We start from the raw sequence: 17,448 nt of genomic DNA on the forward strand, positions 1-17,448 counted from the left end.
CTTAAATCTGAGTTTTATTTTTTAAATAAAATTTGACAAATGATTACATGTCAAACTCACTGCGTAACATTCACACACACAAAGGAAGAGGAAAAAACCCAATCAAACAAGCCCTTCAGAGTGAAGTACACACAAGGGTTAAAAGGGCCAAACACTCGCCTCCTCTGTTAAAGGAAGTCAGTCATTCAAGGCCGGCCCACTCTACCTGTTTGTTTGACGTGGAGCGGAGCTGTTTTCTTTAGGGAGTGGAAAAAGCATTGAGCCTGCAGCAGGTGGGGGAGTGCTAACGGCTGCGAGGTACTTCCTGGTTTCACAACCAGGGTTTGTTTCAGCTAACAGGTAAGTTCTGCTCTTGTTGTCATATATTAATACTTTTCATATATATAAACTACAACAATTACGCAAACAAGAGGGTGAACGAAAGAGAACTAACTCTACTCCTTAAGATCCAGAACATACAGCTGTTTTCATAATAATGAACATAATGTAAATTCAACAAAATTGTCTGAGAATGTTAAATGATTTGAGGAAAGTATGACGGATGACATTAATAAAACGGGTCCCTCATGATTGTTTGTTTAGCCTTTGTAAAAAACATGTGGCTCTTTGTTGCCTTCAGTTTCATTTCAGTGCCATTTTAGATACGACTCGTCTTTTCCTAAATTTCTTTGTGTTCTAAACATAAACACTATGCATTTAATTTTTTTAATCTACATAATTCACATGTCTAGGACAATAAAAGAAAAATGTATTTGTTTGAATCAAGTGACTATAATCAACTGATTATAGCAATAACAAATTCTAAGGAAGTCATGATACCATCTTACCAGAAATACATGCAAGGAAAGCCTAACAGGAAACCACATGCCATCAACACATACAGACAAAACACACTGAAATAGGTCATGCGCTGTATGAAAGTGTATGCCTTTATCTTTTGACCAAGACTGACTTATGCTGTTTTTTTGTTTGTTTAATTTTTTAAGGAAAAGGCAGTTGCAACAGTTATGGGTGTGTTAGCTCTTCGGCTTTTGGCATGTGGCCAACTAATATTGTTTTCATTGGTTGTAAATAATATAACCAATGCACAGATCAGTGACTCACCATCAAAAGCTCCACCTCTGAATGCAACAGGAAACCTCACAGAGAACAATGCTTCAAATTCATCCAGCAGTCCATTCAATGACAGCAGCACAGCTCAAAACTTGACAACCCAGGCGACTACTATTGGCTTCAATAGTACTACAGGACCCACCCAAATCAATGTGACAGTCACAGGATCGGCAGAGCAGCCAAACTCGACAGTAAACACTCAGACTACCCAATCAGCCCCATCCTCAACAATCAACATCAATTCAACAGCTGTCACTTCTACAGACAACAGCACTCATAGCAATAATGAAACCGCTACACCAAGCACTAAACCACTGACCAAACCAACAGCGATTCCTTCTACCACTGTAACTCAAATCAACACAACTTTTTCCAATGAATCGAAAGGTAGGTTTGAACATATCCTAGCATTAATAATATAAACCAAATAATGAAATGTGTTTATCCTGCTTAACTATTCCTACCTCTATTTTAAAGCAGATGGTGGCCTGAATCATTCAGAGAAATCTATGACCATTTTATTCAGCATTCTGCTTGGTGTGATAGTTCTGGTAATTCTGGTGAACTTCGTGTACAAGTACGGCAGAAGCAAAGAGAGAAGCATCCAATATACTCATCGCCGTCTCCAGAATGAAGATACAGGTTAGGAGAATCTGTTCTGTTTATGATCTTACTAGTGGTGTTTACCAAGGTAGAGTTGATTTATTTATTTTTCCTCATAATAATAATAAATAAAAAAATCCAAACAACTACTCACAGCTGATGACACCATAGAAACGGGTTATAGTCTGGGAAGGCAAATTCTAACGCCATGCTATCAAGTCAAGCACATCTGATCTAGTATAAAATTTATAGTAATATCATAAAGATTAAAAATGATGAATAGTATTTAAGTATTGGCTGTAAATTTCTTTCACAGGTGAGCCGTTTCCAGTGTCAGAAGACACGCTGGTCATTTCAGGAGGACTCTATGACGGCCCTCAGATTTACAACCCCACCATGACGGTGCAGAACGAGGAAGAATATCAGACAGATGTACCTGGATTTGCTTCCAGACCTACTCAGTTCCGCTTGGAGTTCCTGGGAGAGGATCAAGACAGAGCATTTGACAATGAGATCTCCACCTTTCAGACATTCCATGCACATGACCAAGAGCCTTAAGATCTCAGCAACAAATGTCTTTTTATTTAAAAAAAAAAAACTTTTTGAGCTGAAAATATTACTTTTACTTGAAGCTCCTATGAAAAAAGGCTGTTTTTTTAACAGCTAAATAATATTTTTGAACTTTGAACTAGTTAAATTACTGAACATTACTGAAAAACACAAATACAAATGTAAATACAAAGGTTTGTAACTGCAACCAACAACTGTACCAGGAACTAGATCTTTTGATAAACATTGTAAGGTACTGTATATTAACTGAACATATGACGTGAAATTGTGTCTTAAGAGCTTAGAATAAATAATATAAATATTTCTGCTTATTCAATCACCATTAGAAATGTTAAACAATCAAAAGCTTTTGTCTTAGGACTATCATGTGCACTTTGTAATAAAAAAGAAGGAGGATAAATTCAAGCAAAGATTTTTTCTGTTGCTTTTTTCTTCTTCTTATCTGAACTGCTAACAGTGGTCCATCCAGCATCTCGCATTCTCTTCATTGCAGCCAGTTTCAGCGCTGTTCCTGGAGACTTGCACATGAAAGAACTCGGACCCTGCACACCATTTGCACATGATGACAGTCAACATAAGAACACAAAGCAGACAAATTTTGACAAAACTGTTATTTTTTTTACCTTCGTTAACATGTCCAAACTCTCTGCGTCTGGGTCTTTTGGCTGCATAGGTTTCTTTGATTTAACAGGTCTTGGGGAGAAACTCTGCACACCAGATTAAATAAGGATCAAGAAAGAGTAACAAACCACAAGCCTAAGGATTTACACGAGTTGAACACAAAATAAGTAAGCAGAGCACTGAAAAGAGTCTGTTTATACCACAATACTAATGGTATGCTAATAGAGTGACAGTAGATATGATTTACCAATATGTCATTGCTGTCGGAGTTGTCTGACTTTGGGTCCAGCTTCATGGAGAAAATGTTTTTCTTCCAAGACCCCTTAATCTCAGGTGAGGGTGGTGTGCGGATTCTGAATGACTGAAGCGAAATGAGTAAATAAATAAACTGGCTGATATAAATGCTCAAGAAGATGAGTAAAAACTAGTGAAAACAGTTTAGTTTGCCCCCATACCTTTATTTGAGGTGATGTTACAGTTTTTTTGCTCAGGCTCCATAACGGGGTATAAAGGGCTTCATTCACTTCTCCCTTTCATCAATAATAATAATGAAAAAATATATATAGTTAGTTGATAGATGTGAAGAATGAATGTACAAAATGCACAAAGATAATGGAAAAAACCTACAGCAGGAGTGCAAGATGCATTTCTTAGCGGAGTGTAATTTTCTTCCTCATACAGAGACTTCTTAGTGTTGCCAGTTCTTTGAGTTCTAGAGATCTTGTTTCTTCCCTTCTTTGGTTTGATTTCAGTCATCTGAAACAAGATTTTCGTATTGCACTGTTCACTTTAAATTGCCATGTATACTTATGGTATCTCTCAACTGAACAGGTACAATACCTGGTAAAGTGTGTCTTTATCAAGAGATGAAACTGGTGTCCTGAAGGCCGCCTTTTCTCCTTTGAGCTTTTCAAGTTGTTGTTTCAGCTCATCATTTTCCACTTGCAAGTGGGACAGCTCCAGTTCCTAAATTGAATGGTTATTTGGTTTTAAGAGATTTTACATACTATACTAAAGTCTCAAACACAATGGTAACTCTACAAACAAAAATCTTTAAGACCTAGGACTTTTGCATCAGCATCTCAGGCATCTAATGACAACTCTGTTATGCTGAGTATGATATTCAGTGCAAACAACAGATTTCAAGTTAAGCAATACAAAAGTCAAATAATTAATTACCAGTGAAGCTTTGCTTGCATTGACTTCAGCTTCTTTCATCCGTTTTTCACTCAGCTCTGCATCTTTTTCTTCTACCATTTTGTCATACTCATGCTGCCAAGAAAAGAAAAACATTAAAATGAATAAAAAAAGTGCTTAAAAACTATAGAAAATATTGTAGAATTACCACTGAAAAATATTAAGAATGATAATGACCTTGTGCCTCTCCATCAAAGCAACCATGTCTGATATCTTCTGCTGGCATTTCATTTCTGTGTCATCTTTAGTCTGCAGTGCCTCCATGGCTGTTTGCTTCAGTTTTTGCACCTAAAAAACACACACAAAAAAGAAAAACTGATCAATTATTTGCATTAAGTCTTGTTTTTCTTTCCAGTTATTGCATTTAATGAGAAAAAATCACCTCAAGGTTGAGTTGTGCCTCTTCTGTTGATTTGTCTTCAAGGTCAGAGCGTATTTTCTGAAGCTCCTCTATGTGATGCTTCTTTAAATTATCCGAATCTTCCTTCAGTTTACTCATCTAAGAGAAATATGTCAAACACTTTAACATGACCACTGTTTTACCTAATAATTCGAATGTATGAAAAAGCGATGTATGCAATCTAAAACCTCTAAAGAAAACTTGTCACGAATGAAATTAATTTCACCAGCGTCTTATTTTTTATACCTGCTGAATAAAATCCTGAATACCCTTTTAGCAAAATGGGTTGCGAATACCTTTTCATGTTGACTTTAACAATCTTCTTATTACATTATAATTTAGCTAAATAACAGTAAAACCTCTTTTAAACATTCCTTGTGAGCTTTTGTTTTGGTTTTTATGAACATTTTCTGTTTAAAATCGTTTGAGTAAAGTGCACAATACTGTATATTTACAACACAATCAGATTTTTTTCTTTACCTTTGACTCTAATGCTTTGATTTTCTTTTCTTTTATCAGAAGTTCTCTCTTTGCACCTTTGCCCTGTTGGGGTGATTAAATATGAACTATTGTTAGATACATGAGATTGCATACCTCAACAAACTAAAGGAATAAACAGTATAATAATGTGAACGCACACTCTCTCTCAACTGCTCCTGAGCATTCTTTCTTTCTTCATCCTGTCCAGCAATTTTTGCAGATAAAATATCCACCTGTTCCCTGGAATATTAATTTGTACATGTAAGACAAAATAAAACTATAAATGAAACCAAATTTGCAATGTTGCAAGACAAAAGTCTCCTCTAGTCTTACTGAAGCTGTTGCTTCTCTTTCTCAAGTCTATCTAGCTCTGTCTTCTCCCGTTCCGCATGTGCATTGCTTTCCTATAAAAAACATAAACCATCACATGCAGCATCTGAGGTCATTTTTGTCAATTTGCAACATTTAGAGGCTTGATTTAATTTACAAACCATTAGATGAGACTGAAGGACTTTCTTCTCTAAAGCACCACTATCAACCTGCTGTTGAATGATGTCTTTCTGCATCTGCAGGTCATTAAACTTCAACAAGAGCTCCTTGTAATTCTTCCTTCAAGGGAAAACAACTTCAGTAAGTTTAATCAAATATTGAACACATCTCAATGATACAATAGAAAAAATGGCCAAAATGTTACATTTAATGAGATTTAAATGAACATTACGTTTTTAACTAATTTTCTTTAGTACATTTCTCTAATTTTGTGTACATCCCTGTCTCAACAAACAATTAGTCGCAGCACAAATCCATTTGCAAAACATTTTGATGCTAAAAGAATTCAAAGATATATACCCCCCTTACATTACTACCCATACCAAGATTATCTGTATAGTATGTGAAACAGTAAGCAATAAATTACAGGTTCAATTTGAGATTCAAAGATTAATGGTGTAAAACCAGACAGGTTGTGGTTGCTCTTACTTCTGTTCCTTTATGTCCCTCTCCAATCTTTCTACCTCTTTAGATGATTTACAACAGCTCTCCAATGCTCCTGACAATTGTTCCTCCATCTCTTTCAATTTAGCCTTGATGAAAGATGCACATATTCAATACAAGTATCCAAGATATTTGTCCATGTTCCATTATGTTACTCAACACAAACATATATGATGTGTAATATAGTGAAAAACTGAAACATAATATGCCACAAAAACAGAAGAATGTCTTGACCTCTTTTAAAACATCTTCTTCGTGCAGCGCTTCATTATCATGTCTAGCTTTTGTCAGAGCCTCTATCATGTTTTTATTTTCTGCGGTGACACTCTCCACTGAATCCTAAGAGGGGTGAATGTTAGATATGATGAAGCACATGTAGCGTTGGAATGATAGAGGATGCATTTTTCTATTCCGATGAATGCTTAATGACTTTCTCCTCACCTTCAAATTATTTGCCTCACTTTGTTTCTCTTCAAGTGAAGCAATAAGCTGCTGCATCTGAACCTCACTTGTCTTTAATTCCTCCTTTATAGAGCAGAGTGAGTTTGACTTCTCATTCTGCAACAGAATTTATGATTTAGTGCATAAATCAGAATATAAATTCTTAAACAGAGGGGGGAAATATATACCAGCTCATCTCTGAGTATCTGTATTTGCTTGCAATGGTCCTCTTTCTGCCCCTTGATAACTTCTGCATGAAGATAACACAACCAATGATCTTAGAATGTTACAAAGCATGCAACTGTGCCATTATTAATTAACATTGACAGACTTAACGTACCCAATTCTGCACTTTTGTCACTGAGTTTATTCATCACTGAGGTCATGTTTGTCTCGAGGTCTTGTACCCTGTGGAAACAAAGGAATCATTCAATAATGGATTCATATTAATTATCAAAGTTCTTGGTTTAATATTGCTAATCATTATCATCTGTGCTATCAGCTTAAGCTGGGTTTACAAAACATTATGCTAGGTTTTGTACTGATATACTAAAATGTACCTCTGCATCTCAGATGTTAGTGAGGACTGCAAAGAATCCACTGTCAGCTGCATCTCTGCAAGTTGGTTTGACTGTTGCTCTTTGATGTTGTTTAGTTCCTCAAGTTCAGTTTCCTTCTTTTGAAGAACCTTCTCATGGTTCTCCTTGCTTTGCTCCAGTTTGTAAGTTAAGGCTCTCAGATTTTCCTTGGGAAAGCGATACAATACAATACACCGCAAAACAATAACATGAATTCTTTTAACCTTTATGTACTACCCTTACAAGTCCAAAACAATTGTTTTAAGAGTAAGACCTTGTTTAAGGACAAACCTCGATCTCCCATTTGAGTTTCTCCATCACCCTGAGTTTTTCCTCAAGCGCTTCCCGGTCCTGTGTAACACTCTGAAGTAATTTTGCATTCTTACTTGCAGACGCCTCTAGCAGACTGCAGCTTTGCCTTGCCTCTTGGAGTTTTACTGAAACATCTTTGAGGTTGTTTTCTTTTTCTTGGAGTTTTTCTTGAAGCGTGGTAACCTCAACAAGTCAAAGCAAGGAACACAAAATACATATGGATTTTAGTCACAACATGAACACGAAAACAGGTGAGTGCTACTGTATGTATGCAAGATCATTCAAAAATCAACTAACCTCCTTCTCCTTCACATGGCATTCACTCTTGAACTTCACTTTAAGATCCTCAGACTGTGTAAGGCATTCTCTTACTGAAGGATATGTTAACAAAACAATGTTAAAATGTTTCATTTGGTTGTGCCCAATACAGTACATGCTTACTTAATTAGATTTTTAAAATAATTAGATAAATTAAAAAAGAAATGATCACATGTCAACATTTCCTGCTGATCTGCCTCTGCCTGCTTCCTAAGACTTTCAAATGCTGCCACCATCCTCTGCAAATGAACAAGTTACAGTGTAATGAAAAGGACTGTACCAATCTAGTGGACCAATTTCACACGCTTCACACTAAATAAAAAAGTAAATACACGGTATCGGCCGATATGTTCTTTTATAAAGTTATAGGCCAGATAAATACTGTATTATTTCCTTCTGAGACACTTCAGAGGCGCACTGTTCACCATGATGGTTTTGAATTGCTTAAAATATGATTGGAATTACTTCAAAAAGGAAAATACTAGGGGTGTGACGAGATCTCGAAATCTCGTCTCATTCTTGTGAACCCAATCTCATGTCTCGTCTCGTGAGATAAGCGTCTCGTCACACCCCTAGAAAATACAGTTCAGTGCAACATGTGCAGCACAAGTCTGTCATATCGGCTACATACAATTATAATTTTTTTTTATTTTTTATTATTGTGTGTTTGGGACATGGATTTTAATGGTGAGACTTTTGTTTTTGTAATCAGGCTCTTAGAAATTATATAAAAATTTGAATTTAGATTAATCGGCCCATATATCAGTTATAGGCTTTCAAATATAAAGAATTATCGTTTATTGGTATCGGACAAAATTTGCATATCGGTGCATCCCCAAAATACACTCATTATATATTTACCTGAATATTCTCACTGTTCTGTATAAACAGATCATGAGTTTCTTCCCGTTCAGCCTCAACTATTTCAGGAAAAATGAAAAACACATTATTGTTATCTGGCAATGAATTGATACATTATGTTATGTTATATGACATAAATCTTTTAACATGCTCTCACACTTACACAGATTCATTTTCTCAGCAGATCTCTCAAATGTGTCCTTTAGTATGTTACACAAATTTCTGGTTGCATTACTTCTGCATAATAAAAATATAATAATATAATATGTGCTATCAAATTGATTAATTGCAATTAATCACATCTAAAAGAAAAGTTTTTGTTTACATAATATATGTGTGTGTGTGTATATATATATATATATATATATATATATATATATATATACTGTATACACACACGTATTTATACATATGTGTGTATATGTATATATACACACGGACATGCACACACACAAATAATATATATAAATATATACATACACATTATGTAAACAAAAACATTTGTTAGATGTGATTAATCGATTTGACAGCACTAAATAGGATATAATATATAATACTGTATGTGGTTATATAAATATTGCCCATGATGAACATACTTATTTCTAAGGTCTTCATTCTCATTGAGTTGATCCTCCAATTTCATGCTCAGAGTTTCATTTGCAAACTGCAACAGACATAATTTATAATTCTGTCTTTAGTAAAGCAGACAAAAAATTAAATTAAAATAAAAAGTAAAACAAATGTACTACCCACAAATTACTTAACGTTACCTGAAGCTCTTGAATGGCTTTGCGTTGCGTCTCAATGGTTTTTCTGTTCTCCTGAAGTTTCCTGTCTTTTTGTGAAATATCAGAATCCATTCTGAACTTCCACATTTTAATTTTCTCAGCTTCATCGAGCAATCTGGAGTACAGCTGACTGGATCTTAATGATGTCTATAATGAAAAAGCACCATAGTAATTAAACTGCTTAGATTTATTTTCATTATGCATTGTACTGAATCCTAACATGGACCTTAAACCATTATACAAATAAACGAATAATGGGTTGTTTAAGCAATAAACTACAATACAAAATTAAATTGAATCTAACCTCCTCCTTTTCCATTGGCATGACTGCAGCCTTCTTCATACCCTCTTTAATGACAAAGTATTAGGTTTAATGATCATGCTGCTTTTAAGACTGGCAAAACCTATACATTTTAGACTCTATAGATGTTTACCTGGTCTTGAACTCTTCGTAGGAAGCACCATTTTGGATGGAAATGGCAGGCTCGTCTCCATATCTGAATACTTGTTACAACTCTACACACGATACATAACGTTATGTATCATTCTACAATAATATGTTCACAAAGCAGTTTTAGCAGCCAGGGGTCAAATAGCAGCTTTATAGCACAAACAGAGAATTTACAAGTTTGCCAACCTGATCCGAAGGAGAAAAAACAGTGTTTTCTTCAAACAAGCTTGTTTCCTGAGGCTTCACTGCAGACACTTGATTCAAATGAGCTCTTGGGGGCACCAACAGTTTGAAATTGAATGGTTTTTGCATGCTGTGGAGTTAAACGAAATATCACTTCAAAAATCCACAGAACTGTATACCGAGTAGTTTTATTGTTCAGGGCTTTTCCCTTTTGAGATACTTGCTAGCTGAGAAAGCAAGTCGAAAAAGTTCAGACGGTTAAACGGTATATTAATCCTCACAAATGATCCGATTTTCATTAATATTCCAATCTTATAAACTATGTTTACATAATTAAACTTAATTTTAAAACATTTTACCTTCAAACAATTCATACGAGCTCCTTCTGAACTGTTTTTATGATCGTTACGACTCCGCTAACCAACGGTTTTTACCTGACGTCAATTGTTTGATCGCGTGATGCAGATTTTGAATGGTTTGCGCGCCAGGCACGCGCTGATTCAATTCAGCAACAGTAGCATTAACTGTAATGAACGCGTTTGCCCCATATTAGTCGTACATTTCAAAATATTACTAATTATAAAACAATAGCATGCTTTAAAAGTACATTAATCTTGGCGCATGCGCCTCAGAGACCTAACGTAACATGACCAAACGTATTGAATTCTCACATTTTCTGATAGGTGTAGAGATAAACTCCTGCCAGTTGTTTATTTCTTCTTTAATTGTATTTTAATTAAAGTTACAATTATTTCCAAAAGCACAACGGGACATTTTATTGTGGATACCTCCTGTCATATTTATGAAAGGTAGCCTACATCAAAGAGTTAAAGCTTTACTGATATCAAATGGGCTTTGACTATAGGTCAGATAAACATGTTGCAAAATAAGTAAAAAAATAAAAAACACAAGGGTTAACACCCAGCATTTGAAAGGTGATATGAAGCACGAAACTTCTCATTTAAATGAAAATCATTTTTATTTAACAGTTTTGCAAACACAAATGATATACATTTAAACAGTCTCTGATAGTAAATTATTTTACATTTCAAGAACAATTTACCTTAAGGCTATACACAAATAGTGGTTGGATTTAAACAAGTAAACAATCTTTATTACTACATTGCTAGGCTATGCACATACGCATACACATGCATAATAATACATAAAATAACAGACATTGGCGAGTATGCATGGATACTGACAAAATGCATGAACTGAAAATATTTACCAAGTTATACATTCCATTAATTCAAGTTATATATTAATTTGTGCATATAACAACAGACACTATTTGCATGTCTACCGCTTTTTATTACTCTGTCTTTTTTGTTAGAAGGCAACATTTGTTTTTGTTTTATTAATTCCTTATATATTCATCACTGATTTAATCTTTCACTCACTACGTACATAAAACGCCCCAAAATAGACGTAGAATAGACAATTCTTGTCCAACAGTAACGTGTTCAGCAAAAACTAAAGCTAAATAAAATCAAAAATATAATTTGCATGTCAGTAACTAGATCCTCAATGTGGAGAGCGTATAAATGTAAGGACAGGGCTCGACATTAAGCCTGTTCACGTGCTTGTCCTTCAGACAAGTAAATCTGTCTTGTCTTGTAAAAAAATGTGCTTGTCTGGGAAAAAAAATAAAATAAAATAAATTGTGTTGTAAATATAATTTATTCTGAAGCAAAATTCTCACCAGTGTTCAATCAGCTTTGACATATTAAAATGTGCATATTTGTGATATTTTTTACCTTTTATAAAGGCCATTTTCCCCCTAATCTTATTAAATATAGGCTATGCTTCAGCTTTCATATTATATCCTTAAATTAGAATAAGAAACTATAGGGCTGTTACCAATCAAATTAGATAATTAACACTGAAAAATTAAAACTGCATTAAATAATGTTATGACATTGTTTTAAATATTTTTTGAATAAACAAATAATAAATGTTGGAAAGAATGTTTACTAAACTGCCAGTAGGTGGCGGCAGGTGACCGTCTTAATGAGTGAGTCATTGAGTCAACTCGTTGAAATGGCTGATTCATTCAGGAATGAGGCAGTCATTCACGAATAGGTCATTGAATCTTTGATTCAACCGATTCATTCAAAATGCTGAAGCATGCCGTAACCGGAGTGTCTTTTTACACCAAGAGCAAATAGCGTGCCTTGATGGTAAGTGCTATTCGCACAAGCTCTGCCTAACAATGCCTGTTTGGGAAAAACAAGATTAAAAAAAACAAAAAACAGGTGTATTTCAACGCTTTCAGTGGCGTAGCCAGTAAAGCATAAGGCTTCAAGATCTAGGTTTTGAAGCGATCAACCCGGGTTCGAATCGGCCTTTTGCAGAGCTCGCTCTTCTCTCTTTTCCTATCACATATCACATCGAAAAGGCATTTACTTTCAATAAAAATAAGAAAATGTTCTAAAAATGGAAATAAAGTGCCTAACGAAATGTTTAATAATAATAAAAGCATTTTTTGGGTAGGGTTAGGGAAAGGTGTAGGGAGGGCTCTCATTGTCCCATTAAGGCGGCATCCATTTAATAATTTTAATAAATATAATAATTTACACTCTTTTATTATTGCATCATGTTAATGTACAACAATACTGAGGTGCAAATAGCAAGTATCTGTCAAAATAAATATAAATAGCATCTAATTACTATTTACACATATTGCAAAGTACTACTTTTACATGGTGTAAATTGAATATATCACCTTTTTCACTTAGTAAATAGCATCTACTGCCATTTGCACATAGTTACACATACTATGTGTAAATATCATCTATCGCTAAGAATTTTTTTTTATTTTCACTGAGTGTAAATAGAATCTAGTTGCCATTTACACGGTGCAAATAGCCGCTGCCTTCAGTAACACACTGTTGCTGTGAGATGCGTTATGGTTCTGCTGTGATCTTTGTTTGGAACTATTTTTGCTGCTTAATTAGAACAAAAACAGTCTATATTGCATCTAAAATGTAATTAACTAAATGTTAATTAATTGTTTATGGAACTGTCATATGAAATCAGTGACACATTTTCAATCGTGATGGTATTCAGGAAAATAGAACTCTTGCTTAACTGCATCATATGTATGTATATAAATATAAAAACTCGAATTTTTACCGCAGTGTGTTAACTGAGTTTCTTTGCGTGAGAGGCACTCATTTGTTTTGATTTCTCCTCGAGAGACTGTGCAAGCGTCAACAGCGCAACCTTGTTACCGTCAGTTCATTATACATTATTATCCACTATCGATCGCCACTTACACTAAATGAATGCAGAATCACTCTCGCATTTTGGTGATTCCCTAGTTATTTTTTGTTATTGGAGTTTTAATCAGGCTACTTGTCTGGTCGGGCAAGTACAATTCTTTCACTTGTCCCTTCAAAAAATCCATTTGTCCCGGACAAGCGTTAATGTCGAGCCATGAAGGATCATGTAGAATAACGTGAATCAGCCAGTGTCACACAGCATTCTCTGCAGTATTGTTATTGGGTACTTTCAATGCCTCTACAACCTCTTTGCCAGGTTCCTCCTTCAGTTTGGCTCTTTTGGATTCCTCTTTTGTCTCTCTATGCAGGAGCCTGTAGTTAATGCCCATTCCGGTGAACAGAAACAAACTGCCAACCACCAGGAGAACTCCACAGGCCATGTAAGTATACTTGTAGTCATGGTAGATGTCATTGAACTTCCCTGTGAGAGTAGACAATTGTCATATAAAAAAGTCAGTGATCCATCAACCCATTATTAACAAAATGTGATAAAAGTGATTCAAATTTAGGTAATACTTTTTGAGTTTGTTTAAATGAACATTTATCTGAAGGCATAAGGGAAAATGTATTTCTTAGGTCATGTGACTGGTAATTTCTTAGTAAAAAATAAATAAACAAAAACATTTTAAGTACCTTCTGCCTTCACTGGTTCATTTTAAAGTGCCCCAATTATGCGATTTTAACTCCTTAACTGTCACCCCCTCTTTTTGAAAATAGACATTAAAATGCACTATCTGGACTTAAATTAATGAATTTGGTCTCTTTTTAAAGAAGACAATCCGCAGATTATTGCTGAAGTGAATTCAAAGTATGAAAAAGTTATAGAACTTTAAGTTTAGTGTAAAGAAAATGTACTGTTTTACTCTGAAATTATTATACAATTAAGCCATATTTCTAAATAAGTTATGTTCCAAATTTGAAATTGATATATAAAAATTGAGGTTCCTGTGAGATTTTATTTCGGCGCTATACTAAAAACAGCCACCATTGAATTTTTTTAAAGCATTTTCCTGTCACAAATTTATACATTTCTTTTTCAATATTACTTATATCACAAAATAAATATGGAATATGGAATCTTGAGACTCAGACCTTTCAGACGATATTATTTTGTCAAGATTATAAAAAGTTTTGATAATAAAGTATAATACATTTTATAATATGACACTTGACCCACTAAGGGGGAGGAGGCCGCTAACAGATTTTAAAGTACCATTTCCATGGTAACACAAAGTCAGATTTCAAAATGGTTTTCACAGGCTGAATCTTGGGTTTTTAAGGTTTCAAATGATATGAAGGGGGTGACAGTTAAATTTTAGGTTGTACATGCATTCACGGTAAAAATGAGTTCTCTCGTAATATTCTACATTACATTATCACCTCACAGTGAAATGGTTCAATCAAGGATTCGGTCTCTCTAAACCCCACCTTTCCGAGAGCCTACTCTGCTCTGGTCAGATGTGAGAAACGAAACGTCCATTACCATATGTGACTTTCAGCCCAGGAGGCTTCCTCAGCACTTTATACACAGTGATATGAAAAGAAACGATGGCGTCATTATTCGCGGGCAGCCAATGAAGATCATAGGCAGGCATTATGCAAATGTGGTACAAACCTACATAGATTCGAGCATGAAGTATGGCTGGAATAACTGCTGATTCGTTTCAGACAGCTCTTTCTTGTGGCAGACAATAACTCCATTTGTCATGCACTTTGATCTTTTAAAACTTTGCAGACCTTTTACATTCACAAACGGCTATATTACACACTACATGAAAGGCATTATCCGAAAAAGCATAATGGGGCACTTTAAATGCTTCTGCTGTGTGACAAATTAATTTGTATGAGTACAAATACGCCACGTAGTCTCTCAATTAATATGAGGTCATAAACACACTCCATACTCACCAAGTAAAGGAGGCCCCAGTAACACTGGCCCACATTCCACAATCGTCACCAGTCCTACAGCACTGGAGAAACGTTGAGCCCCCACGAGATCCATGAGAGTCTCAAACAGCACAGAGCTCAGCCAGCCGTAGGCAAACCCAAAGAAGATGGCGTAAATCACAAACCCTAAGTAGTCTGTAGACAGAGGGGCAAGCAGGTGGCACACACCGTTCAGGAGAATAGCTGCGGCGAAGAAGTATTGCACTCTTGGTCTCACCCATTTCATGTTGGCGACTATTCCCATTGAAGGTCGTGCCACCATATCGACAAAGGCCAGGATAGAGAGCAGAAAAGCGGCCTTCTCCTTGGGAATTTCTTTACTCTTGGCGTAATTACTGAGGTACACAAGAGGAGTGAAGAGGCCGAAGAAAACAATCACATTACCCAGAAGGTAAAGCAAGAAGCCACGATGCTTGAAGAGTGTCAGATCGATAAAACCATTGATGATCTCTATCACAGTCTTTTGCTCTTTAGCTCTGTTGTTACTGTTAGCAGCTTTAACAACGGGTTGGGGCTTTGGCCCAATGGGCCTCATCAGTGATCCAGCTACACAACAATTGAGCAGAAGTCCGCCCAGAATCAAGAAGCTCCCTCTCCAGCCGAACTGGTCATACAACCAAGTGTTTAAAGGAGCCAGAGTAGACAAGAAGACTGGGCTACCAGCCATAGCGATACCATTAGCTATCGGGCGTCTCATGTAGAAATATTTCCCGATCATTGTAAGAGCTGGGTTGAGATTGAATGCCAGTCCCAGACCTGGAAAACATCATGACAAACAGTTAGAGAAGAAAAACGGTCCCCTGGGTGATATTAAAATGTGTCACAAGCGTGTACCATCAACAGGAGTGCCATTACTACAAATTGCATGGGATAAGAGCAGCGATTTATGTTTAAAAGGTCCCATTTTTTATATTAGGTGTCTTTGAATACTATGCTAGTCCTACATTTAAATGAATAATTAGATACAGTACACTTATTCTGTACATAGATGTTTTACTTTAAAAATACCTGCATGTAATTACATCTACCTAACCATACCACCAAATCTGTCCCTAACCTTTCCCGTATCCCACCTCAATATAGCAGCAAAAGTCTTTTGCAATACAATAAGTACATTTTACTTATTTTTTATGTAATTACATAGTAGTTTAATGAAAAACTCTTAATATAAAGTTTGACCATTTAAAAAAAACAAAATATTTGATCTTAAATATACCTCCCAAAACACCGACACAGAAGTACAAGCCCACGATAGTATTGCAGAAAGAGGCAGCGATGAGCCCTATTCCCGAGAGACAGCCTCCAAAAATCATAACAGACCGACTTCCATACTTATTGACCAGGATACTGCTGATAGGACCTGGGAATGAAAATTGGAAACACAAGCTGTCAGATTCTGCACAATAAACAAATAAATGAAATAAAATATATTATTGCACACATTTTTTTTTATATACGCTACCATTCAAAAGTTTGGAGTAAGATTTTTTTCAAAGAAAGTTATGCTTTTATTCAGCAAAGATGCATTTCTATTTTTTTTATTTTTTTTTTTACTTTCTAACTTTAATCAGTTATGTTTATCCTTTTTATAGGTTTTACTCTTGTCCCAAACCCAGACAAATCTTAAAACGTGAAAATCCATCATAAGGATGTTATTACATTAAAATGCACTGAACTAAACAACGAATAATATAATACACCACTGAAATATTTGTGTAAAAATGATTTTTATCCTTTTTAGATTAAATGATGACTGCTTTGATAAAGTAAAGCTTTATCAAAAGTTAGTGTACTTGGTTACCTAAGATAACAGGGCTGTTGTGACGTATGCTTGAGATTAAGTATAAGATATTTCGGTAAAGAAAAATCAAGGTACATACTAAAAAAGAACAATGGTTCAAGAAACACCCAATTCCAAGTTATCAGGAAACTCAACGAGAGAAAAAAATTTTTTTAACCCAGGACTTGATTTTATCCATTGGGAATTGATGGGATTGAAAACAGAAAAAGGTTGAAAAACAATTGGCTTGGCCTATCAAAGAAAAGATGTTTCAGAGGTGGAGCAAGTTATTACATTCTGATAAAAGGTTACACAAATGCACATCTATTTTCTTATATGCACAGAGGAACTGTTCACAATAACGCCAATGTATTCTCAAAATTAGGGTTGATTTTGATTTAATGGGGAAAGTTGATAGTCTCTGGTCAGGCCACTAGAGGGCATTGCAGCTCTGTGGGGAAGAACAATAGAATTTGACATTGCATATTACTGCAGTAATCATCATTTTGCTGTTGCCCACCATCA

General features: G+C 35.3%; 3 protein-coding genes across 4 annotated transcripts in view; 1 reads left to right on the forward strand and 2 right to left on the reverse strand.

Moving 5' to 3' along the window:
- Positions 1-45: 45 nt before the first annotated feature.
- LOC307140632 (uncharacterized protein) lies at positions 46-4,184 on the forward strand. 2 transcript variants are annotated; one of them, XM_079840252.1, is made up of 4 exons: positions 46-339; positions 987-1,500; positions 1,594-1,755; positions 2,033-4,184. In XM_079840252.1, the coding sequence occupies exons 2-4, from the start codon at positions 1,008-1,010 to the stop codon at positions 2,272-2,274; spliced, it is 897 nt and encodes a 298-aa protein (XP_079696378.1). In that variant the 5' UTR covers positions 46-339; positions 987-1,007; the 3' UTR covers positions 2,275-4,184. The 2 variants fall into 2 exon arrangements, with proteins under 2 accessions (XP_079696378.1, XP_079696377.1); XM_079840251.1 differs by having other exon boundaries at positions 199-339; positions 1,591-1,755.
- On the reverse strand, positions 2,278-10,038 carry sycp1 (synaptonemal complex protein 1; the record flags this gene model as incomplete). The annotated part of the gene is made up of 29 exons (XM_079841315.1): positions 2,278-2,828; positions 2,910-2,993; positions 3,155-3,268; positions 3,363-3,437; positions 3,535-3,663; positions 3,748-3,873; positions 4,087-4,179; positions 4,282-4,392; positions 4,487-4,603; positions 4,985-5,047; positions 5,143-5,224; positions 5,318-5,388; positions 5,476-5,593; positions 5,963-6,066; positions 6,212-6,316; positions 6,419-6,535; positions 6,607-6,668; positions 6,759-6,826; positions 6,979-7,163; positions 7,288-7,491; positions 7,606-7,679; positions 7,799-7,865; positions 8,488-8,546; positions 8,651-8,724; positions 9,084-9,151; positions 9,258-9,422; positions 9,580-9,623; positions 9,710-9,791; positions 9,913-10,038. 29 exons carry the CDS (start codon positions 10,036-10,038, stop codon positions 2,688-2,690), a joined length of 2,928 nt encoding a protein of 975 aa, XP_079697441.1. The 3' UTR covers positions 2,278-2,687.
- Positions 10,039-10,872: 834 nt separating this feature from the next.
- slc16a1a (solute carrier family 16 member 1a) overlaps positions 10,873-17,448 on the reverse strand; it is a 19,029-nt gene continuing 12,453 nt past the window's right edge. Inside the window, exons 3-5 of the mRNA XM_079840255.1 lie at positions 16,360-16,503; positions 15,105-15,899; positions 10,873-13,617 (exon numbers count right to left, since the gene is read on the reverse strand). Coding sequence (XP_079696381.1) covers positions 13,388-13,617; positions 15,105-15,899; positions 16,360-16,503 — 1,169 coding nt within the window. The 3' untranslated portion in view covers positions 10,873-13,387. The remainder of the gene's footprint in view (positions 13,618-15,104; positions 15,900-16,359; positions 16,504-17,448) is intronic.

Source organism: Gobio gobio, assembly GCF_949357685.1.
Source record: "Gobio gobio genome assembly, chromosome: 17".
NCBI classification, from domain to species: domain Eukaryota; kingdom Metazoa; phylum Chordata; class Actinopteri; order Cypriniformes; family Gobionidae; genus Gobio; species Gobio gobio.